This window comes from Coffea eugenioides, chromosome 11 (assembly GCF_003713205.1).
Source record: "Coffea eugenioides isolate CCC68of chromosome 11, Ceug_1.0, whole genome shotgun sequence".
Taxonomy (NCBI): Eukaryota; Viridiplantae; Streptophyta; class Magnoliopsida; order Gentianales; family Rubiaceae; genus Coffea; species Coffea eugenioides.
In genome coordinates this window covers 39,578,058-39,602,809 of record NC_040045.1, presented here as the reverse complement: position 1 = coordinate 39,602,809, position 24,752 = coordinate 39,578,058, and the positions used below count along the sequence as shown (strand labels likewise).

Genomic DNA, 24,752 nt, shown 5'->3' with positions numbered 1-24,752 from the left:
CCAACTCTGCTGGGTATCCAGAAGACTCATACAATGAGGAGGCTTCTTTGCATTGATGTAGCTAGCGAACTCTGTAACGCGGCTGGTTAATAAGATTCTACTACCAGTTTTGTCATCAGGAAAGCATCTTTTGACATCATTCCAAGCATCGATACTCCATATGTCATCCATAACAATCAAGTACCTCTTACCTTTCAAACTTCTGTACACAACTTCAGCTAATTGAGCGTCGTTTTTCACTACCAATTTATCAGTGGAATGACCAAGACAGCCCAAAAGGCCCAGTAACAAATCTCTGACTTGATATACTTGGGAAACTGTGATCCACGCACGGCAATAGAAGTGATATTCAGTGTAAGAATGACGAAAAGCTTTTCGCGCAAGAGTTGTCTTACCAATGCCGCCCATCCCTAAAATGGTCACAATTTCTAGCCCTGATGGCACTCTGGTGAGTCCCTCCAGGAGGCTAACCAGTTCATCATCAAGACCCACCACAATGTCGTCCTTATTTGAATGGCGTAGAGATATGCTGCTAATTGATGTGTGCGCACTTGAACTCTCATCATTTATCTTTGTAATCATTTCTTTAATGGGTTGAATCTGCATTGATGCCTGCACCAAATATTGGCAAATGCCCTTCTTTCCGTAGAAAATCCTGTCCACTGCACACTCAAGAATCTTTCCAGAATCTTGTAATTTTGCAGGAATCCCAGCCAATAAGCAAAAGGGGTACGTCATAATGGACTCGATTTGGTAGTCTATCATACATTGTTCGACAGGAACCCTTGCTCTATCTGCAACATCTTTCATACATTTCAGCAATTCATGATGAGGGCAGAATTTATTAGAAGAATCCTCCTTAAGAAAGGTTAGCAAGAACCGAATATCCTGGTGGAGAGTTGTTAAATCGGAAGTGGCTTTCGAGAAGCTAGTGATGCTGTCATCGACCCGACGACAGGTTCTCCACAAATGTCCCATCTTGTTAACAATAACTGGAAGTCGGCTCTGGCGAAATGCCAAAGACAACAGCTGTTCAAGGTCTGGAAAGGAGATGGTTCCATTTGAATATTGTACGGTCGAGTCAAGTTTGCCGACGTAGGGGTCATCAGTCTCACTGCTTGGTGAGGAGAACGGGGAATCAACTACTGGTGTTTCACTGTCTACTTGAGAATATACAATTTGTATAAAAAAATCTGGCAATTCTCGAGGATTTAGATCCTCTTCCACATGGCCATATCGGTACAAGAAATGGTTAGGCCTGCCAAGCAGTCTTGGACAGTGCTGTGGAGAAATTTCCTCAAATTTTCCTCAAAGGATGTCATCTCCTTGAATATCTGAGGCTTTCCCTCCGCAAGAAGTTCAAATTTTGGCTTTGTACTACTAGTAAAGTATAGTAGCAATCTTTGTCTGATCTCCGAAGTATCAGCTGCATGAGACCTCCCAAGTGCCTCAATAAAATCTTCTACTGATGATTGCAGAGATCGATCAGTTTCTTCAATTAGCTCCCACAGACGAGAGCCGGAGCTCGAGCTCGACACTGCGGAGGGTTCTCCTGAAGTCAAAAGTAATAAGAGTTCATCGAGTTTTGGTTTGAGAGCTTCGGCTTTCATTTTCTTAACTTCGAGGATCAACAACGGGAACTTCAGTAGATAATCCAGCGTTTGCAGAAGCGAAGCCAGTGCAGCATAAGTCGCCATCTCTGATCAACAGGATGGAAAAGCTCCATTAGTTATCTGATTTCAAGAAAGAAGAAATCCAAAGAGTAAGATCAAAGAATTACTAAAAGCAAAAAAAGATCGTACCAATAGTTCAATTTTGAAGTAGAAGAAGCTTGCTGGTCGCGGCTGATCGGAAAATTTACTACCGGTAGTAGACAAGATTAGAAACCATGAAAGCGGGGAGGTTTTCTTTGGAGCCCACTGGTCAACTCTATTCAAACTTCAGTCCGCAAAGAGCCAAATTCACATTACAACTTTAGCCCCGGTTTACAACTCTCTTGGGAATGCTACAACTCTCTTGGGGATGCTGCAACAGAGGCCCATAAATTAATGGTGTGATTAACACAAAATAGTGCAGATAAATTACCTAGAATTGTTGATGTTCGCTCCGGCAACCGTTCTTGACTCTAATAAAACAAGTGAAAATTGATATCAGTTCACTTGGGAGGTACCACAAGAACTAAAGGATTGTGTTTATTCAATGTAAAAAATATAAGCATTCCTAACCAAATGGGATTCATTTGATTCTTGTCCATTCATATTCAACAAGATGTATTAGAAGCTACCTGCTCAATCGTTACCTAGGACTAGGAGAAAATCTCAGATCAATTTCAAGATAAAATAAACGAGGTACATGCCAAGACCTTGAAACGCTTTCATCCGATGGGGCGGGGGCTGGCCTTCCACTCTCTTCTTATGCAGCATTTACAAATAGCCTCAGCAAGATGGATGACAAGAAGCAATTCCAGATCAGTTGGGAAATTGAAATTGCAAGCCGCAGCTCAAAGCTTCCCTTTATGCTGAGTGCTGAAATCTGTGACATGATTTTGGAGGCATCACAGACACAGGCAATCCATACAATGTCAGGAAATGCAAGTGCAGGAATGGTGCGTCAATATAAACTTCAAGTTTCAATCAAAGTGATTCTAAATGCAAATAAAGACTTGCCTATCGCTTTTGATGACAACATCAAGGCTTTCAACTTCAATACTTGTAGCAGAAATTTTTGCAGATTCACTACAGTTGTGCAACTCTATCCGCTTCAGGGTAGAAATTTCTGTAATACCGTAGGGAACCTCTTTCAGGTACTTGCAAGACTTGAGAACTAGATGCTCAAGACATGGAAAGTGATTGCTTGTGGCCTCCCATGACACTAGATCAGTCTTCTCAACCAGCAAGTGCTTCAAAACACGAAAGCCCCCTTCAGTTGGTTCCCACTTTGGCCCTTGGAAAGCATAATTTTTCAGTTTGAGCACCTCCAGTTCGGGTAACGAGGCAATGGAGGTCATATTCTGCCATGGTTGATAGCTCCAACTTATGGTCAATTTCCTGAGATTAGATGGCAAAGCATCAAGATTCTCCGTATTTTTGTACTTTCCCTGTAGAAGCATAGCTTCAAAAGTCCAAAGTTCTTGCAAATAGAAAAGCTCTTTTAGGCATTTGGCTGACCAATCCATCTCATAGTCTTCCTTGGTTTCAGACAATCCTAACATCCTTAGAGAAGGCATGCTGATGAAAACTTCCCTGGTGCAGCTTGCAAATCTAATTCCGGACACAACTTGGATGCATTTTGAAGTGAATGGCCATAAACTAATATCCATTTTGACAGAAGGACTTCTTAAACAGCAAGCAACAGTAATATAGAGATGCCTTAACTTTGGCATACTCCAATATTCAAACAACAGATTTGGGGACTCAGCATAATCTGTGCTAGTCCAGGGACCATGAATCACTAGTGTTTGCAGATTCTTGAGTCTAGATAACATTTTGGGAAGCTCAAAAGTGACCATCAGTCCAAGGTAACTCAAATTAACCAGTTCTAGTATTTGAACAGGGAAAGTTTCAAATCGCAGAAAAATCACATCCAATACTTTTAGCAATTTAAAGCCCAACTGGAAGAATAAGATGTCTGGTTCGAAGCAGAACCCACATCAAATACAGAAATGATCTGACATATGCCATTTCGGGTCCCAAGTGAACATCAAGATAAGAGTCCTTGTGGAGACTGAGACGGCGCTGATCAGCTATACCTGCAGAAAAACCTTTTATCACAGATAAGAAGTTTTCTTTCTGAGCTTCTCTTAAGCACAGTTCCCACAAAAGATCATGGAGGAGGCATGTTTTGATTTTGCCATCAAAACTCCTTTTTCCAACCAAAACTAAGCTTCTGCGAATGAGGTCTTCCAAGTAATCCACAGCCACTGCTTCTGGATGTTCAAGAACTTTTGGATCCAAGAAGCCCTCGGCTATCCATAAATGGATCAATTTTTGCACTTCAATTTCACAATCTTCAGGGAAAGCCCCCATATACAGGAAGCAGACTTTCAAGTAAGGGGGTAGGTGGTTGTAACTTAAAGCAAGCATTTCTAGACAATGTTCGGCGTCAGTGCGTAGGAATGAACTAATGCTGCTTGCTATGGCCCTCCAGGAATCAAGTGTTCTCGTGATACTGCAAAGAAGACCAGCTACAACAACAATAGAAAGTGGCAGGCCTTGGCACCTTTTGGCTATATATTTTCCAACATCTACCAACTCCGGAGGACAACCTTCCACTCCAAACAATATATTTTCCATTAATTTCGAGCTTTCTTCTATGCTTAGGAGTAAATTCTAAAATTATTATGAAAATTAAATTTAATTCCACAGAAGGGGTGTTTTGGGTTAGCTGTTCTGACTCCGGGGGTGTTCGCATTTGGTAAATGCGAACTCAATTGAGTTCGCATTCTTCAAATGCGAACAACTATATTTTTATATCTTTCACAGAGACTGCATCAAGTATGTTTGCTTTATTACGCGTGTCTAGCATCGGATGCTAAACAATAATATTTCACCGTGTGGGTGAGCACTCGGAATGATCAATCGGAAACCACTTAGTTCTAATGGAACACAACCAATTGTTTTACACTAAATACCAGAGTTCTTGGCAAAGAAAGGCAATCATCAACACTTGGCATCCATGTTACGCTACGTTCTTGGAGCTGCACCAGTTGAATCCTGCTATCAGTCCGTGGCAAGTTGTGAAACTGAGGGTCTAAGCGTGGAGCAAACTCATTGCAGCCAAGAGACAGGAACAAGTTTTTTAATCATTTGATAGTCATCAGAGAATATTCAGAGTACTCGAGGAAGATTTTTCTAGTGTCTCAAGAATTATTGAACTCAGGAAAATGTTTAGATACAAATAGAAATAACTCAATAAGCGTGATAATTAGGTGAACTGGATATGTAAATTTGCTATCTTCATGCTTCGTTTCTTCTGAAATTAAAAGATGTAGTTCTCTTTTTTTTGTTTCAGAAACAGAGGAGACCTTATTCAGATAATTCTCTAAATTGGTTTTTTTTTTTTCGATTTGTTTAGGATTATTATTACAGAGTAGACTGGTCACGCAAGATGGATATCCAAGAAGCTGAAGGTTCCTAGAAACTGGATTCTACCACTCATAACGTGGCAAAATCGGCATTTGCAAGGATTTCAGATGTATTATGTTTAGCATGTTGTCCTTCAAGTGGGTGATCTCTGAGGCACTAGCCTATCATTGTAAATCTATGGTCTATGCAAAGAATGAAATTTACCAACAAAACAAACAAGAAAAAACTAAAAGGTTTTAAAACTTGCATATCTTATATGCGCTGAACCTCGCATTTGTCAAATGCGAGGTTACTGGCCTCGCATTTCACAAATGCGAGGTCTGAAGCAATTTTTTTTTTTTGGATTTTTGCAAGTTAAAAATTCAATAATAAATCGCATTTGCGAAATGTGAACTCAGTGAGCTCGTATTTTGCAAATGCGAACATCACTTGACAGAATGCTACACACAAAAAACCCCATTTGTAGAAAAATTTTAAATTTCATCATAAAATTAGGAATTTCTCTATGCTTAGCAGGCTCATAAAATGAGGAGGCATTTTCGGATTGACATAGATAGCCACATCCGTTAAACCGAGTAGTTACTATTACTCGACTTCCATTTTTATCATTTGGAAAAGATCTTTTGACATCATCCCAAGCCTTAGCACTCCACATATCATCCATGACAATTAAATATCTCCTGCCCTTCAAACTTCTATACAAGACCTCAGCTAATTGGTCATTGGTTTTTGAATAGGTTTCAGCATTGAGTTGACCAACAGAGCTCAAAATGCCTGATAACAAATCCCTCACTTGATAAACTTGGGACACTGCAACCCATGCACGACAATAGAAGTGATAAATGGTGTAAGGATGATCAAAGATGTTTTTGGCAAGTGTTGTTTTACCGATGCCACCCATCCCAACAATCGTGACGATTTCTAGTCTAGATGGAAATCCAGTAATTTGGTCCAGCATTCTACCCAAGTAGTCATCAAGGCCAATCACAATATGTTGCTTATTTGAATCGTGCTGTAATGAGCCCCCGAGTGAAGCATTTCCTGACTGCAAATATTCCTTGCCACCAGCTCTTTTATCATACATCTTCCTCATCATTTGTCTAACTGAACGAGCAATCTGCAGTGTCTGCAACAAACCTTGACAAATCCCACTCTCTCCATCAAAGAATTTCCTAACTACTTTCCGGACGTAATGAATCCCTATCAGTGATTCTCTTTGATCACCGAGTGTTACATGTTTGAATTCAATGATCTTTGACTTCATTGGATTATCAAACAGATAATCATCAACAATATCTCCGGCCTTGTTAGCGAGATCTCTTAAATTTTCACCACTTGGTGATCACCGCGGAATTCATTTGAAGAACTCTCAAGAAAACATAGCAAATATCGTAGATCCTGGCAAAGAACTGTCATCTCCATGGCCATTCTATGGGAAACGGTTATGGCATGTCTGAGTTTGTTACTGGCCTGCAGCAATTTTACCACCCAGGCACAAGAAGGTTGTCTTGAATGTTCTCCCACCCTGTTGTTGTGGGGATATGTTGTCCTACCGAGCAATTTCATCAGCTCTGCCCTAAAATGACCCATTTCTTCCAGTACTTTGGGACATTTTTCCAACATTCTTGGTGGTGATCTATGCTCAACCAAAAACATGTTTTGCAATATCTCAAAAATTTTTGATACTAGCTTATGAGTATTAACTGTCTCGATAAATTCTCCTACAGTCAATGCTAGAGGTTCAGTTGTCGCGATTAATGTCCTTAGATGAACCTTGGACATAGTTGAGGTTCTTCTGGAAAGGTTTAGGGCCTTGTCAACTTTGTTATTGAAAGCTTTGGCTTGTATTTGCTTAATTTCTAGAATCAGACATGGGAATCGCAATAGATGCTCTAGTGATTGCAAGAGAGAAACCACCGCAGAATAAGCCATCTCAAAGTAAAAGCATATGAAACCACAAGAAAAGCTTATACAAAAATGAGACTGGAAGGAAGGAAAAAAAAAACTGAATGAATGTCACAGGGATAATGAACTGAAAAAAAGGCAGTTACTTACCTGCTGCAGTTTTGATACTTAATCCATGATCAAAAGAGAAACTAAGTACCACATCAGGACCTCCCTCACCTTAGTGGAAGGAGAAAAATCAGAAATTTGCACTCCGCATGATCTACTTGTAGCTGGTCAAAAGAGAAACCAAGTACCACAGGACATGCTGAAAGTCGGCACCATTGTCAACTTCTCACATTTTTCCCATTGTTGGTGGGCGCTGTCCGTAGACGAAAGGGAGGTGTGTACTCTTATTTTATGCCTCTAAACTAGTACTACTTTCTCATTTTACACTCTAAGCACTTAATTTTGAACATTTTACATCTTACATTTTTAAATTTTGTCAAATTAAAATTCAATTAATAATTACATTCACAAAATTAACTAGAAAGGAAGGTGAAAATTAATGATAATATACTGTTTCCTTAGCTTCTTTTTTTTTTCCACTTTCAGTGCATTATCTTTGGTCATTTTTTGTTTTGAGCGATCAAATATTGATTTTCCCTAGTCCTCCCATCCCGGTGATTTCCTGTGGATTCTCCTCTTCCACAACTTATTCTACAGGCTCAGATCTCTCGGATTCAGAACTTAGTAATTGCGTAATAAGTCAAAAGATAGTAGGCTCTCTTAGCTTTGCCTTCTTGCCCCTTGATCAATTACTACTTAGTATAGTAGTTTTATGCTGCTTAGATATGTTGTATGCAAAACTTTCTGATCGTCATATTTCCTGACCATGGTTCTAGCCGAAAAGGGCTTGGATTTTGGGGATACTCCTCCTAAAATCTGGAATGGGTTCAAGATGCAACCAAACTGATCTTTTATGCGATTTGCCACCATGAGTATACCGGATAATAATGAAAATTCTGCATCTCAGAACATTGGAATCTCCTAGCTCATTAGACATGGAATAGATGAGTTAGATACCATAGCACCAACTAAAGAAATAGCAAAAAATATCCCCCAAAATTTTAGGAAAAGATTGCTCCAGAATTGAACTTACGATATTCTGTACCAGCCTATCAGGGCCAGTGGCTCCTCCCCTACATAATCGAGGAAGTTGCAAATTTTACATTCTACTGATTCTACATGTGATTTCTCATCAGATCAAAGAAGCACTACAAGGATTGCATAAATAGCTGAAGCCCGATAAAATTTTGTCGACTTTATTTTGGTGGTTTTTTCTTTGTTTTATTTGGATGGTGTAGAAGCAATACTGCTTGGCAGTGGCGGGGGTTGGATCTTTTAGGAATAATTGACTTGCTGTCAATAGGCCTGTCTGGTCAATTTGCAAAACAGCGGAGACATCAAACACTTAACCTGAGCTTGATGATCAAATGGGCATATAGACATCAAACACTTAATCGGCACTCGTTTCTCATCCATTTTTGAAGACAATAAATAAACAATTAACGCATTCAATGAATTTGGCTTCAGTGAATTTGATGGAAGATAGAAATGGAAATCTAAGCCAAGAATAACGACGTTGGTAAGCTTCACTTTGAAAATTGGTTCTCTAACAATTAGATTACCACAAAACTACCCAATCACGAATGAAATTAGTTAAATAAATTTTCTCTTGCATTGTGTTCCCACGTTCACATATAGTTTATCAAGGTGTGAAGCACTTGGTTTGGCCTAGAAGATCAAGATCCTGTAAGATGGTGCCCCCTTCTAGGCTTGCATCCGGAGACTGAAACTTGGCCAAGAAAAGCTATGTTTATATGACCACGAAAGTTTTTAACATCCTCGTATATTATTACCAAATTCTGATGCAAACCTAGGGAACCAAAACCCGCATCAACGAGACGTACAGGAATGGTTACCTAGTTTGAGGATTCAAGCTAACATGGATTTCAAATAGAAAATTCTTTACTGCTACTGCGCAGTTCTTGGTCTGGGAATATATGCATTCTTAAGTGTCCATCATAAAGCATTTCTGTTTTCTTTTAGAAACAAAATTTAACAAGGTGTTTCATTTGCATTAGTATATCACAAGGTGTATCTTGAAAAAATAACTTTTGTACCTATTCTAAATGCACACCGCTTTCTTTCCTAGAAAATGCATAATAAAGTAACTATGTATTCTTTTTAACATGCACGAATCTACATAGGTATCTGTTGGTAAATTAAATACCCTGCAATGCTTCAACAATTGAAAATCGGGGAAGATTAATCTCTTGGACAGTACAAAGCTGTGCTGATCATGTTCTGAGCAATTCTCTAGAAAACTATGATCAACGAGAACAGACACCAGATTACATGATTTATGACGAAAGAAGAGTAGAATTTTACCACAAAGTAGAGCAGTGACAAAAGAGTAGAGTTTCACCATGAAACAGAGTATAAAAGCTATAAAAAAGTGTTTCTAGTCCCAAAAGCATTTAATTACTAAAACACAAGAGAACTCAAAATATTTATTCGATGAGCCAAAGGTCTAAATAACTCATTAAAAGCTCTCTTAGTGGTTTGGTGATCAACGGACCCATACCGTGAATATAGTAATCTTGCTCTATCTTCTTCGCAAAACTCTTCACGAGCTATTTCTCCATTCTTGGTAGCAGCAGCGCATACATTCTAGAGCTATTTCTCCATTTGTGGCAGCAATACCACATACATTCTGGTTCTATTAACATAGTTTGTCATCATTGTCGGAACTTGACGCTTAACCAGTCTAGTACTAGACCTAACACTAACAACGCTTCTTCTTTTTCCTCGAAAAACACGTAGATAATTAACCTGTTTGTTAGATCTTGTTTAAGGCGGCAAAACAATTAAGCTACTCATGAGCAGTTGGAGTCAAAACTCGACTTAAGTTCGATCAACATCAAACTCAAGTCTTTTTTAAGCGCTTGAGCTAGCTTGTGCTTTGTACCGGCGCTTGAGCCAGAGCTCGAGCTGGAGCTGGGGCAGGGCTTTGGCACACGGCCGCAGCAGCGCCAAGCTGGCACGCGCTCGAGCTCGAGCTCGAGCTCCGAGCGCGACTCAAGCCTCGACGCGCTCGGGCACAAGCTCGAGCGCACGAGCTCGAATTAGAGCTAGAGTTTGACCTTGAACTTGATATTCAGATTGGCAGCTTGTCGAGTTCGAATTCAAGTTCAAGTTTGATAAAACTAGGCCGAGACTCGGCTCGATTCAATTCGATTCATTTGCAGCTCTAGTATGATATTAGACACTCTTCTTCTTTTTCCTCCAGAAGCACGCAGATAATGAACCTGTTTGTTAGGTCGTCTGATACCAGACCTGACACTAACTCTCCCTCTTTTTCTTCCTTCAATTAAAGGAAAAGCACGTAGATAATACGTGATAGGCAGTGAAGGAAGATCTCCCCTAGCAAATTTGTCGCGAATCATAGACAGTGAAGGAAAACCATTTCTTCCAAATGAAGTGTTATGCGATTGACGATCTTCGCTGCCAAGTTTCCCACAAGCAGTATCAATCTCTTCCGTGAAGGAATGAAGCATTTCTAAAGTCTCCAACAAAACCAATCGCTTGCCATTTTTTCCATAAAAAAATTTCTTGGCCGTCTCCTCAATACAATTTTCCATTAGAAGCGCAGCTGAAGCATATACATTCGATTTAAATTCCCGCATCTCTGACCTAAGACTATCTCTATCTGCACATTCCAGCGCATCAAGAGCTTTGTTAGCAACATGCATGATGCCGTTCACAAATTGGCGGCAACGCCATTCATTGGAACGCTCGCACAGCTCAGCAAAGCTCCGCAAGAACTTTAGATGTTGGCAGAGAAAAGCTGATTCAGTCCCCACTTCACTGAAAAAGTTCATGGCGTCTTTGAGTTCTCGACAAGACTGAAGCAGATCCATCACCGCGTCACGACAAGGTAGCAAGGCTAAATTGTGGCGTAAATCTTCCCAGGAGTTGTAGAAGTCAGATTCATCAAGAAATTTCTCCAGCTTATTCTCATTTAAGCCAATCTGTTCTACTAATTCTGGCACTTCTCTTGATAGCATTCGTTCCCAGCCGTGACGAATATTCATCCTGTACTCATCATATGACGGTGAAGTAATTTGTGGCTTAGTTCTCCGAACAAAATCTCCTATAGGCAGTGCAAGAGGTGCAATATCTTCTAGTAATTGGTCCGGCAAAGTTCGGGGTCCATCCATTTCCAATACTCTGATGACCTCACCAACTTTTTCAATAAATAACTTGGCTTGCAATACCTTGATATTCAGTATTTTGCGTAGGATAGTTGTTAGCCCGTCCACCTCCTTCAGCAGACTAACAATTTCATCATCAGCCATGTTTTCCTCTATCAAAGTCAATCCTACCCAATGTAATCAATAGCAAATTAACAAAGAAATCACCCTTCATGTTTGGATTTAAACCTTTAACCGGACTGCACTAAGTAAATATAAAAGAAAATAAAATAACAACATGCTAACATCTAGGACAAAGCAAAAGAACTGGGGCCTGACAACTATGCATGCGAGAGAGAAGCTACAGCTTACCAGCAGCAGAGGAGAAACGGCCTTTGATGATCGGAATCACGATTGCTAGAAGAAAGCCGGCGATGAGAACTTGTGGTCAGCGAAGGATGAAGCAGCCAAGTCTCCCCAAGTGCCAAAAGTCTCGTCTTTTATTTCTTTTCTTCTCAATTTTCTTTGGGGGGACCTCGTTAGTTGACAAAAGTTAAATATTTAGGAGTCCTAGAACAGTTGGACCGGACCCTGCAAAGGGAGTAGCATACTTGCATTAGCTGCATTCCTAAAGGAACAATTTGGCAAGAACTATTACCAAATTCAAGTAGTTTGAATTAATTACTGTAAATAGCATTTTGTATCGATTTTTGTGTAAATTATATTTCGAGTTTACCTATCTCTCTCACCTTTTTTTTTTGAGGTTAAAAGTAAGTGAAACTGTGAAAGTATGACCCTTTTCTCTCTTTTTTTTTTTCCTCTTTTTTCTCCTGAGCTGGTACACAATTCATATAAGAGAAATTGATCTTCGTAAATATGAACAGTTTCAAAGCGCATGAATTTTGTGGGATACTTTGACCGTCAAATGCTGGAGCTCTAAGTTTACTAATTCCAGTTAGTGACTGAATCCAAAACAACATTATAGGAGGAAAATACAAATGATCAGGTGCATATTCACGTTCGAAATCCCTTGGATAATTCTTCTAAAGTGCATATTCATATAATCAGGTGCTCTAGAAAGCAACGAACATTTTCTACTGAAATCTCGAGCCTGCAATTGTTTAATTTGGAAGCGCATCAGATGCTGCAGGGTTTACAAAAGAGAAGCAATGGCATAAGCCACCCATACTAACCATCTTATCTCTGGTCATACAAGTATTGCAAACTGAAAATGTGGTCGACGAAGATGAAGCAGCCAAGTCGCCCCAAGTGCCAAAAGTCTTGTCTTTGATTTCTTCTCAATTTTCTTGAAAACAGTTGAATATTTAGGAGTCCTAGACCAGTTGGACCGGACCCTGCAAAGGGAGCAGCATACTTGCATTAGTGCATTCCTAAAGGAACAATTTGGCAAGAACTATAACTAAATCCAAATAGTTTGAATTAGTTACTGTAAAAAAGCATTTGTATCGATTTTTGTGTAAAGACAAAGACTTAAAAACCAGACAAAAATCAAATAATTTGATTTAGACTTAAAACACCTATCTTTCCAGATTTGAAGAGGAATGAATATTAGCTCGGGTTAAGTGTTAGAAACTTACTTTTTTTTTTAAGGAATGTTAGAAACTTATTGATGAATGATTTTGAATTATGTCCATAACTCTCGTATAATTTAAAAAATGGTTTATCACTTCCTGGATGCTTTTTTTTCTGTAGGCAGCAACACAATACAGTAGTAGAGTTGTAACAAATCGAGCTATTTGCGAGCAGTTTGATCAAAAACTCGACTCGAACTGCTCAGTATGACCAAATGAGTCGAGTTTGATTATCTAATAGCAAGACTCGAACACTTGTCAAGTCTTATTAAGTTTTTAAATTTTAAATTTTTAATATATTATTATTATAAAATTACTTTTGTGCTTATAAAAGTGGTTAAATTTACAAAATGTTTTAGATTGTATGAAAATTTTTAAAGAACGATAATATCTTTTTGCTTGAAATTTGTCAGGAAAAATGATATCTGCAAATCATTCTGACTCGAACTCGATAGGACTCGTTTTGACTAGATCCCATGCGAATCGAGTTCCAGTTCTATAAGTAATGCATTGATCTTCAGTTCGAACTCCAATAATGCTACTCGTTCGAGCTTGAACTCGAATATCCTTCGTGCAAGTCAAATCGAACTCGAGACTCGAGTATGGCAATATTCGACTCGATTTTGGATTACATCCATAACAATAATAGTAAGAGAGAACAGGCAAGTCGCATCGTGGGTTCTTTCTTTCTGCCTGCCAACAATGACTATTATTCAATGGAAAACGTGGCGACAGGTGGGTGCCTCTGCTTTATGAAGCACATTGCAGACATCTCTAAATAATGAACAGTAACGACGTCTTCCCCTCTGTCCCAAGTCAGCAAGAGCAATTAAGGGTAAGAGAAAAGGAAGAAGCCTTGGAAATTCCAGAGGAAATGGGAGGTTTGGCAAGAAAAGCATCTATAATAAACTAGAATACGAATCTTTTTTGTTTTTTATTCGGCTTTTCTTTCCCAGTCCTCCCATTCCTATGGGTTTCTAGAGTTTCTTCCTTTCCTTTTTTCTACTCCTACAACCTATCACTTGTTCATAAAATTCTGTGCAAAAAGAGAGAGGAAAAAAAAGAGTAGTAGTCGATGATCATATTTGTATAGCAAGAAGAGGAATGAGAGGGAAAGGGAGCTTAATCTTCAGAAAATTAGTGGGATGGGTGACTGGGGAAGGTTTGAGGTAAATCTTTGGTCATTTTTTGTTTGAGTGATCAAATCTTGATCTTCCCTAGTCCTCCCATCCCGGTGATTTCCTGGGGATTCTCCTCTTCCATAATTTATAGGCTCAGATCTCTCGGATTCAGAACTTAGTAATTGCTTACTGAGTCATAAGGTAGTAGTAGGCTCTCTTTGCCCTGCCTTCTTGTCCCTTTGATCATTTACTACTTAGTATAGTAGTTTTATGCTGCTTAGATATGTTTTATGCAAAACTTTCTCATCATCTTACTTCCTGACCATGGTTCTAACCGAAAAGGGATATGGAGGCTTGGATCTAGGGAATACTCATTCTAAAATCTGGAAATGTGTTCACTATGCAGCCAAACATGATCTTTTATGTGACTTGCCACCATGAGCATAGGGATAACAATGAAAATTCTGCATCCCAGAACATTGGAATCTCCTAGCTCATTGGACATGAAACAGATGAGTTAGATACCATAGCACCAAGAAAGAAATTATTAAAAAAAAAAAACCAGTTACCAGGGCCTAATTCTGTCTTTTATCTCCCAGAATTTTAGAAAGGCACTGTTCCAGAATTTATTTATGATATCCTATACCAGCCTACCAGGGCCTAATGGCTCCTCCTCTGCATGATTGAGGAAGTTGCAACTCTTACATTCTACTGATTCTAGATGTGATCTCTCATCAGATCAAAGGAGCAAAATAACTTAAGCCCGATAAGATTTTGTCGACTTTATTTTGGTGGTTTTTTTTTAATGGTATAGCAGCATTACTGCTTGGTACTGGTTTTTTTTTCAATGTTTTGAAACTCGGATCGTTAATTGAACCGGTGAGGCGTTTGGATCGAGGTTCAACCAATCGGATCAGTTTAACCCTGATTCAATGAATTTTTTTAAAAATAATTTATATAAATATATATGCAAAAAATAAGACATGCATTGGATTAATTTAAAACTTTATATGATGAAAAAATTAATATTTTCAAAGAACTTGGATTTTCACAAATAAATTTTTTGATTATCAGTTGAAATAAATAAATTTCATCTCAATTTTAATTGAATTTATCAAAAAATTAATCTTAAATCCAACTCAAAAATATCACAATATTTTGAAATTATACAAAATTCACGTCTATGAGAATTAGATATTGTGAGTTTAAATTTTAATTCAAGTTTTTGATATTTAGATATTGCAACTTTTAAAAAAAAAAGAAATTTGGAGTTTGAAGAAAGTCAAGAAAATAGAAAATAAAAATACAAACTTGATAAGATGTAAAAAATAAGAAGAAAGTGATTGAATGTGGCATTTAATAATTAGTCTTTAGGGTTAAGGAAAATATTTTTTTTAAAAGAAAATTTTTCAATTTAATAGACAAAAACAAAAACAAAAAATCACCGGTTCAATTCGGTTCGAACGATTCAATCCGATTTTTAAATATAATCAACTCAAAACATGAATCGGACCAAAGCTAAGGTCGGTTTGTCATCCAATTCGGTCCGGTTTTTAAAACACTGGTTTTGGTGGGGGAGATGAATGATCTTTGCAGGATCAATTGACCTGCAAGCTATGGGCCTATCTGGCCAATTTTCATAACAGCAGAGATATCAAACACTTAACCTGAGCTTGATGATCAAACGGGCATATAGAACGAGAAAATCCAGTTAATCCGCAATGCTTTCTCATCCGTTTTTGAAGACAATAAAACAAACTATTAACACATTCAATGAATTTGGCTTTGGTTTTGATGGAAGACAGAAATCGAAAGCTATAAGCCAAGATTAACAACAATAACACGTTTGTACGCTTCACTTTCAAAATTTGGTTCTCTAACAATTAGATAACCACAAAACGACCCAATCACGAATGAAATTAGTTAACTCAAATAAATTTTTTCTTGCATTGTGTTCCAACGTGCACATATAGTTTATCAAGATGTGAAGCACTTGGTTTGGCCTCGAAGATCAAGATCCTGTAAGGTTGAGCCACCTTCTAGGCTTGCATCCGGAGACTAAAACTTGGCCAAGAAAAACAATAATATGACCACGAAATTTTTTAACATCCTCAATAATATTACCAAGTTCTGATGCAACCCTAGGGAACCAAAACCTCCATCAAAGAGACGCACAGGAATGGTTACCTAGTTTAAGGATTTCAAATAGAATATTCTTTACTGCGAAGTTCTTGGTCTGGGAATATATGCATTCTTAAGTGTGTCCATCATAAAGCATTTCTGTTTCCTTTTAGAAACAAATTTTAACGAGGTGTTTCATTTGCATTAGTATATCACAAGGACATTTTGCAGTAAGTATCTTGAAACTATTTCACCAAAAGAAAAAATAATAATAAAACCTTGAATCTACAATCGAGGAATCAGGACGGCATGCTAAGGATAAATTAACTTTTGTACCTATTCTAAACGCACGCCGCTTTCCTCCCTGGAAAATGCATAATAAATCAACCATGTATTCTTTTTAACCTGCTCGAATCTACATAGGTATCTGCTGGTAGCCTGCAAGGCTTCAACAATTGAAAATCGGGGAACATTAATCTCTTGAAGAGTACAAAGCTGTGCTGTGCTGATCATGTTCTGAGCAATGTATCGCTGTTTATGTAGTTGCATTCTCCAGAAAACTATGATCAACGAGAACAGACGCCAGATTAGCGGAATTACGACGAAAGAGTAGTAGAATTTCACCATCAAGTAGAGGAGTGAAGGGAGAGTAGAATTTCACCATGAAACAGAGTATAAAAGCTTCAAAAAAGTGTTTTTAGACCCAAAAGCATTTAATTACTAAAACACGAGAGAACTCAAAATATTTACTCGGTGATCCAAAGATCTAAATAACTCATTAAAACCTCTCTTAGCGGTTCATGAACAGCTTGAGTCAAAGTTCAACTCGAATTTGGTCAATATCGAACTCAAAGTCTGTTTTAAGTGCTCGAGTTAGGGCCTAAGCTGGAGCTCAAAAGTTCAAACTCGAGCTCGAGCTCTAGATCGAGAGCTCGAGTTTGAGCTTGAGCTTTAAAATAGCAGCTCGTCGAATTCAAGTTCGAATTCAAATTTGATAAACCTAAGTCGAAATTCGGCTCGATTAGACCAAATCTCAAGTTTCAGCTTGAGCTTTAGAATAGCAGCTCGTCGAGGTTCGGCTCATTTAGATCAAATTTCGAGCTCGAACTTGATAAAACTAAGTTGAGATTCGGCTCATTTAGATCAAATTTTGAGCTTGAGCTTGATAAAACTAAGTCGAGATTCGGCTCATTTAGATCAAATTTCGATTCGACTCGACTCGTTTGTAATCCTAATCTGGTATCAGACCAGACATTAACAACTCTTCTTCTTTTCCCTCGGAAAGCACGTAGATAATTAACTTGTTTGTTAGGTCGTCTGATACCAGACCTAACACTATTAACTCTTCCTCTTTTTCTTCTTTCAATTAAAGGAAAAGCACGTAGATAATACGTCATAGGCAGCGAAGGAAGATCTCCTCTAGCAAACTTCTCACGAATCACAGACAATGAAGGAAAACCATTTCTTCCAAATGAAGCATTATTCAATTGACGATCTTCGCTGCCAAGTTTCCCACAAGTAGTATCAATCTCTTCCGTGAAGGAATGAAGCACTCCTAAAGTCTCCAACAAAACCAATCGCTTGCCATTTTTCCCATCAAAAAATTTCTTGGCCGTCTCCTCGATACAATTTTCCGTCACAAGCTCAGCTGAAGCATATTCACATGATTCAAATTCCCACATCTCTGACCTAAGACTATCTTTATCTGCACACTCCAGCGCCTCAAGAGCTATGTTAGCAACATCCATGATGCTTTTCACAAATTGGCGACAACGCCATTCATTGGAACTCTCGCACAGCTCAGCAAAGCTCAGCAAGAACTTTAGATGCTGGCAGAGAAAAGCTGATTCAGTACCCACTTCACCGAAAAAGTTCATGGCGTCTTTGAGTTCTCGACAAGACTGAAGCAGATCCATCACCGCGTCACGACAAGGTAGTAAGGCTGAATTGTGGCGTAAATCTTCCCAGGAGTTGTAGAAGTCAGATTCATCAAGAAATTTCTCCAGCTTATTCTCATTTAAACCAATCTGTTCTACTAATTCAGGCACTTCTCTTGATAGCATTCGTTCCCAGCCGAGACCAATATTCACCCTATACTCATCATATAACGGTGAAGTAATTTGTAGCTTAGTTCTCCGAGCAAAATCTCCTATAGGCAGTGCAAGAGGTGCAATATCTTCTACTAATTGGTCCGGCAAAGTTGGGGGTCCTTCCATTTCCAATATTCTGATGACCTCACCAACTTTTTCTATAAATAACTTGGCTTGCAATATCTTGATATTCAGTATTTTGCGTAGGGTAGTAGTTAACTCGTCCACCTCCTCCACCAACAGACTAACAATTTCATCATTAGCCATCTTTCCCTCTGTCAATCCTACCCGATGTAATCAATAGTAAATTAACAAAGAAATCACCTTGATGTTTAGATTTAAACCTTTAACCGGACTGCAACAAGTAAATATAAAAGAAAATAAAATAACAACATGCTAACATCTAGGACAGAGCAAAAGAACTGGGGACTGACAACTATGAATGCGAGAGAGAAGCTACAGCTTACCAGCAGCGGAGGAGACACGGCCTTTGATGATCCGCATCACGATTGCTAGAAGAAAGCCGGCGATGAGAACTTGTGGTCAACGAAGATGAAGCAGACAAGTCTCCCCAAGTGCCAAAAGTCTTGTCTTTGATTTCTTCTCAACCAATTTTCTTGAGGGGACCTAGTTGGTTGACAAAAGCTGAATGGTTAGAACTTAGAAGTCGTAGAACAGTTGGACCTGGGCCTGCTAAGGGAATAGCATACTTTCATTAGTCGCATTCCTGGAGTAACAATTTGGCAAGAACTATTACTAAATCCAAGTAGTTTGAATTAGTTACTGTAAATAGCATTTGTATCGATTTTTGTGTAAATTATAATCCATCTTTTTTTTTTTTTGTTCAAAGTAAGTGAAACTGTGAAAGCATGACCCTTTTTTCTCTTCTAAAGTGCATATTCATATAATCAGGTGATCTAGAAAGCAAAGAACACTTTCTACAGAAAACTCGAGCCTGGAATTGCTTAATTTGGAGAGTGATACCCGGGAAGCGCAGCAGATGTTACAGCGTTTACAAAAGAGGAGCAATCGCCTAAGCCACCCATACAAGTATTGCAAACCGAAAATGTGGAGCTTGTTATTTCTTTCCGCGGTTTTTTTTCCTGAATGATGTTGATTGTTAGGCTGATACAACATTCCTCAAAGCTGAATGTTGCAAGCCAACTTCTAAGCAGAAGCTTGTTTCTATTTCCTATGTCTCTTTCTTGAATCCTGAACCCTGGTTAACATGTGTAGGTTTTAACTGCAGATTTGGGTAACAACTCAAATCCGTTTGTCTTTTTCATTGTTCGACTAGCTTATCTCTGCTCTGAATTCATATCAAACTAGTTCAGATTTTATATGTAAGCATATTTATTCATTCCCTACAATTGAAGGCTTAATTCTTTAGGGGGGGAAAAAGTTCCAAGACATACTATAAACAATCAATTCTAATTAGGACCGTACTGAGAACAGAAATTTAAAAAATGAGCATAAAAATGGGTACCATAATATTAATCATCAAGAACAGACTAGAATAGATTAGGTGCTCCCAAGCCACAAGAATGGATGAATTCAGGAAGCTTCCTTTTATGTCTTTGCTTTCTTCTGGGCTACTGAATTGTGCTACTGACCATCATTCGACTCTGGCTTACTAACAGAACAGAGCTGCACGTCATGCTAGCTATAATAGATACCATTTTTGTCTGCATGGGTTAAGATCGTGGGAATTTGGGTTCAAGAATTATAATTTAGCAAAGAGTATCAATGAGAGAAGAAACCTTTAAGATGGATTTAATCCTATTTGGAGCACTGTCAGGACAACAAAGTCAACACCCGATCAAGCATTAAACAAGAGCCAGTTATAAACATTACATGGGAGATCAGGTAGTCAAATTTAAGAAGGATAGAAGGTGTTGAATCAAGTATTCAATTTTCAATGGACTAGGTATCTAGTCCCAAAACCACAGGCCTCCTATAGGAAGAGATGCTTCTGTTCAGATTGTACTTTCATGAAGGGATATTGGTACCAACATCTCTTCACCATTAAAGTTCTCCTTCCTTTCGCCAAGCTAGATACCTTGACACTGTCTAACAGACAACATACTGGTGGACTGCATTTCAGCCCCGTTATTAGAGGGCAATAGTAAAGTGCTTAGAAGGAAAACTCATCAGACAAAAGTGAAACTGGATGCATTTCTGAAGCAATTTTTCCCTGGATTGATGGAGAAATTTTATTAAAACATTCTATTGCTTAAAATTTAATAGTATAATACACAGATGACATGAGCTGAGCCAACATACAATGTCTACCATCAATAACTTCTTTACAGAAGAAAGGATTACATCCAATAACTAGGAACATACACAAAGATTATTATTGCAAAGCTTCTTGTGAGAGGAATTCAAGACATCCATGTTAACAGTCATGAAACTCATCTGAACCATAATAGATAATCAAGCAGGACATCAACATAGTACTACTGAAACAGGCATCAAGAAAACGTAGAATAGGAGGACCAACTTGTCAAATCCTAACTGAAGACTAAAACCATGAATACACATTTGGCAGTCACAGCGCATTTGCCAAATGGGAGAGAAGTCTTACAAATGGTTATTTGGAAAGAAAGTTGGAAACAAAGAAGTTGTAAACATTGGATATTAAGAGAGAGAAGTGAAAGCACTCCTTATGCAGAGTCTGGATTCCTGTTACAAAAAGGGGAAGAAAAATAAGTAGCTTCATAGACAGAAGAAAAGAAAAGAATGCCATTAGCAATAGTAGGAACAGGAAAAGACATAACTACTCGAATCTCAGACATAAACCGTTTGAATCAAAGTGCTTCCGTCTTAACTGAAGTTCAAACTATCAGATGCAAGTAAAAGATCACAAGTCAAGAATCATACAAGGAGAGTGTTTAACATACCGATCACTTCTGATAATAACATCAATGCCTTCAATCTGTTCTTGAATTTCTTTAGCAGAATTCTCAATAGGTTCACTACAATAGTGGGCCTCAAGCCGCTGCAGGGTACCAAGTTCCTCGACACCAAAAGGGATCTCCTCCAAGAGCTTGCATGATTTCAGAACAAGATGCTGAAGGCACGGAAAGTGGCGAACTATTATTGCTTCCCAATGGATCAAATCAGTGTTTTCAATTAGCAAATGCTTTAGACTATGAAAACCTTCTTCAGTTGGCTCCCATTTTGGCCCTTGGAAAGCATAATTTTTGAGTTTAAGCACCTCAAGGTTGGGCAACATGGCAATAAAGGTCATATCTTCCCATGGTAAGTAACTCCAACTCAAACTCAAATGCTTAAGAGTCACTGGCAAAGCAGCCAAGCCCAAATTCTTTCGCACTTCTCTATTTTGTGTGTGGAAGGAACACTCCAGGGTTTCAAGTTCTTGCAAGCAAACAAGATTATTTAGGACTTGTGACAAACTGTCTGTGCTGTAGTCTTCTTTAGTTTCACAAATTCCCAGTTTCTTAAGATGGGGCATGACACTGAAAAATTCCTTTGTGCAACTTGAAAATTGTATTGTATAGAGAGTTTGCAGGTGTTCTGAAGCAAATGGACGAGGAAGGTTATCTTGTACAGTGAAAGGATTCTTTAGATGACAAGCTGCAGTAATATGCACATGCCTCAGTGAAGGCATACTCCAATACTCCAGCAACAATATTGGGCTACCGCCAGATTCCCGACAAAGCCATGGACCATGAATGACTAAGGTCTGGAGATTCCTCAGTTGGGAAACTGAGGCAGGAAGCTCATAAGTAACATTGAGTGCAAGATACCTCAAATGTATCAGTTTTAGTATTTGATCAGGGAAGTAATCGAAATGCAGAAAGAATATGTCTAATACTCTAAGCAACTTAAAGCCTAACTGAAAGAATAGAATATCAGGTACTATATTAGCACCCAGTGTGAAACACAGAAAAGATGAGACATGTGGGATTGCAGGTGCTGCAGACACATCACTGTAGGGATCCAAATGGAAACTCAGACGACGTTGATTACGCGTGCCTGTTTGAACACCTTTGGCACTTCTCCTTTGTATGACATGCATGAAGTTCTCCTTTTGAGCTTCTTTCAAGCACAATTCCCGTAAGAAGTCATGGAGGCGACAAGTTTTGACTTCCCCCCCAAAGCGCTTCTTTTCAACCAAAACTAAGTTTCTGGCGATTAGGTCTTCCAAGTAATCCTCTCCAATCTGTTCCAACTGTTTCTCTGAATCCAAATATAAGAAGCCCTCTGCAGCCCATAAATTAATCAATTTTGAAACTTCAATCTCACAATCTTCAGGGAAAATCCCCATATAGAGGAAGCAGGCTTTCAGGTGATGGGGCAAGTAATTGTAACTCAAAGCAAGTATATCTAAGCAATTTTCTGGATCAGTAGAAACAACTGAGCTAACCTCCTCTGCAATATTATTCCAATAATTGTATTCCCTGATGACACGTGAGAGAACACCAGCAACAACAACAATAGCTAGAGGTAATCCCCGGCATCTCTTAGCTATTTTTTTTCCAACTCCTACCAATTCTTGGGGGCAGCTTGCTGTCCCGAAGATGAGCATTTCCAATAGTTCCCAGCTTTGTTCTGTATTCAGAAGGTTCATGCAATGAGGTGGCTTTTTGGGGCTCACATTTGTTGCTAACTCCATGAACCGAGTTGTAACTACTATTCGACTTCCATTTTTGTCATCAGGAAAACATCTTTTGACATCATTCCAAGCATCAATACTCCACATGTCATCCATAACAATCATATACCTCATACCTTTCAAACTTCTGTATACAACTTCAGCTAATTGAGCATTGCTCTTCTCAACCATTTTATCAGTGGACCGTGCAATGGAGCTCAAAAGGCCTAGTAACAAATCTCTCACTTGATAGACTTGGGATACTGTTATCCATGCACGACAATAGAAGTGATAAACAATATAAGGATCATTAAAAGCTTTTCTAGCAAGAGTTGTCTTACCAATGCCGCCCATCCCAGAAATTGTCACTATTTCTAGTCCTGGCAGTCCAGTGAGCCCCTCCAAGATAGTCGTCAGCTCAGCATCAAGACCTACCACAATATCCTCCTTATTCGAACTAAGTGGTGCTTTCCTGACGCTTGATCCCTGCAATCTTAGACTCTTTTCATCTATATTTGTAGTCATTCTCTTGATAGATTGAACATCCTGTAATGCATGAACTAAACCTCGACGAATGCCCTTCTTTCCATCTAAGGCACTCTTGACCACAGTTTCAAGAGAACTTTTCCCCACTGCCTGCTGTAGGAATCTAGATGGTGACTCACTATTGGACAAAGTGCAAATGAGGTACGTCTTTACTGACTCGACTTGATTGTCCAAGATACATTCTTCAACAAGATCTCTTGCTCTATAAGCAACGTCTTTGATGCATTTCAGCAATTCATGATCCTGGAATTTATCAGAAGAATCATCAAGAAAACTCAGCAAGGAGAAAAGATCCTGGTAGAGAATTGTGATCTCAGAAGCAACTTCATAGAAAAAGATTATGGCCTGTTTGAGCTTATCCACGGCCCGAAGCATTTTTCTTGCTGCTTCACGAGAAGGTTGATGAACAACGTAGTTGGATAGATCTGTCCGGATGTCGCGGGCAGTGGTTTCCAGAAATTTCTTCAGGTCTTGCTCCAAAGATCCAATTTCCGTCAGAATTGGTGGCTTTTTTTCCTGCAATTTTGGTATTCCGCAGCTCAAGGACACTGTTCTTTTCTTGATCTCCAAGAAGTCAGCATGCAGACCAACTGCCCCAAGAAATCCTTCAAAGCTGGATGCCAGAGTTTCAGGTTCTTCGCTTAATTGCTGTAAACCTGAGCTCGACGAAGCTGAGGGTTCTCCTTTCAGGAGCAATAAGACTAGACGGAATCTCTGTGTGACAACCTCCGCTTGCATCTTCTTCATTTCCAGAACCAAACAGGGAAATTGCAGCAGATACTCCAGCGTTTGTACCAGGGAAGCAGCTGCAGCGTAGGCCATCTCTCAGCTGTAATAGGAATATATCCAAGACGATTAACAAAATCTGAAGGTACATGAAAAAGGGTTGAAAGACAAGCAATTACAGGAACCAGAAGCATAAAAAGGAGAATTTTTTGGTTAAAAATATCCAGCAAGAGATGGGATATGCATGTACTAGGGATAAAAAAACAACTTGTTGAACATAACCACCTAACAGAGCAATCAAAAGGCAAAAATGAACCGCTTTTGACTGATAGAAAAAAAATGGAAGAGAAGTTGTCAGGATTACACTCACCAGTAGCAGAGAAGCAGAACACGATTAGAATTCAGAAGGATGAGATGATCCCTTTTGGCAAAAAAAAAAAAGGTTCTTGAGTAGTCGGAGTTACTTATTAGAGATGAATACAGAAGAAAATGACCCGATTTTGACTGTACTAGTCAACCCGGGGAAGGGTCCTCGGTCAAGTGTTGGGATACAGTTGTTTGCTACAATCTGTGGATGAAAATGTAAAATTTGAGTTTTTAATTTTTGTGGGGGCAATGGATAATATTGACCGTGGTTGAGGCCTCTTTTCAGTCTTTAGTTGATGGTTATTATCACTTTACCCCCTTAACGTTTGATGTTATTATCAA

General features: G+C 38.8%; 3 protein-coding genes across 3 annotated transcripts; all 3 read right to left on the bottom strand.

The window, feature by feature from the left end:
* Nucleotides 1-2,438: 2,438 nt before the first annotated feature.
* Nucleotides 2,439-7,016, bottom strand: LOC113752552 (putative late blight resistance protein homolog R1B-16). Its single transcript, XM_027296665.1, has 6 exons — nucleotides 6,417-7,016; nucleotides 5,634-6,342; nucleotides 4,631-4,749; nucleotides 3,749-4,328; nucleotides 2,667-3,627; nucleotides 2,439-2,532 (listed from the first exon to the last, which is right to left on the bottom strand). Exons 1-6 carry the CDS (start codon nucleotides 7,014-7,016, stop codon nucleotides 2,514-2,516), a joined length of 2,988 nt encoding a protein of 995 aa, XP_027152466.1. The 3' UTR covers nucleotides 2,439-2,513.
* A 3,224-nt stretch (nucleotides 7,017-10,240) lies between these two features.
* LOC113752551 lies at nucleotides 10,241-11,783 on the bottom strand. Its single transcript, XM_027296664.1, has 2 exons — nucleotides 11,600-11,783; nucleotides 10,241-11,415 (listed from the first exon to the last, which is right to left on the bottom strand). Exon 2 carries the CDS (start codon nucleotides 11,390-11,392, stop codon nucleotides 10,241-10,243), a length of 1,152 nt encoding a protein of 383 aa, XP_027152465.1. The 5' UTR covers nucleotides 11,393-11,415; nucleotides 11,600-11,783.
* An 8,699-nt stretch (nucleotides 11,784-20,482) lies between these two features.
* LOC113751119 (putative late blight resistance protein homolog R1A-3) lies at nucleotides 20,483-24,490 on the bottom strand. The gene is made up of 3 exons (XM_027294991.1): nucleotides 24,415-24,490; nucleotides 21,055-24,147; nucleotides 20,483-20,836 (listed from the first exon to the last, which is right to left on the bottom strand). The coding sequence occupies exons 2-3, from the start codon at nucleotides 24,138-24,140 to the stop codon at nucleotides 20,818-20,820; spliced, it is 3,105 nt and encodes a 1,034-aa protein (XP_027150792.1). The 5' UTR covers nucleotides 24,141-24,147; nucleotides 24,415-24,490; the 3' UTR covers nucleotides 20,483-20,817.
* Between the last annotated feature and the right edge of the window lie 262 nt (nucleotides 24,491-24,752).

Coding starts and splice junctions, on each gene's coding strand:
- LOC113752552 (XM_027296665.1), bottom strand. CDS start 7,016: ATGGCTTATTCTGCGGTGGTTTCTCTCTTGCAATCACTAGAGCATCTA. Junction 6,343..6,416: donor TCCGCGGTGATCACCAAGTG/GTGAAAATTTAA, acceptor AATCCAATGAAG/TCAAAGATCATTGAATTCAA. Junction 4,329..4,630: donor TTTCTTTGCCAAGAACTCTG/GTATTTAGTGTA, acceptor TAATAATTTTAG/AATTTACTCCTAAGCATAGA.
- LOC113752551 (XM_027296664.1), bottom strand. CDS start 11,392: ATGGCTGATGATGAAATTGTTAGTCTGCTGAAGGAGGTGGACGGGCTA.
- LOC113751119 (XM_027294991.1), bottom strand. CDS start 24,140: ATGGCCTACGCTGCAGCTGCTTCCCTGGTACAAACGCTGGAGTATCTG.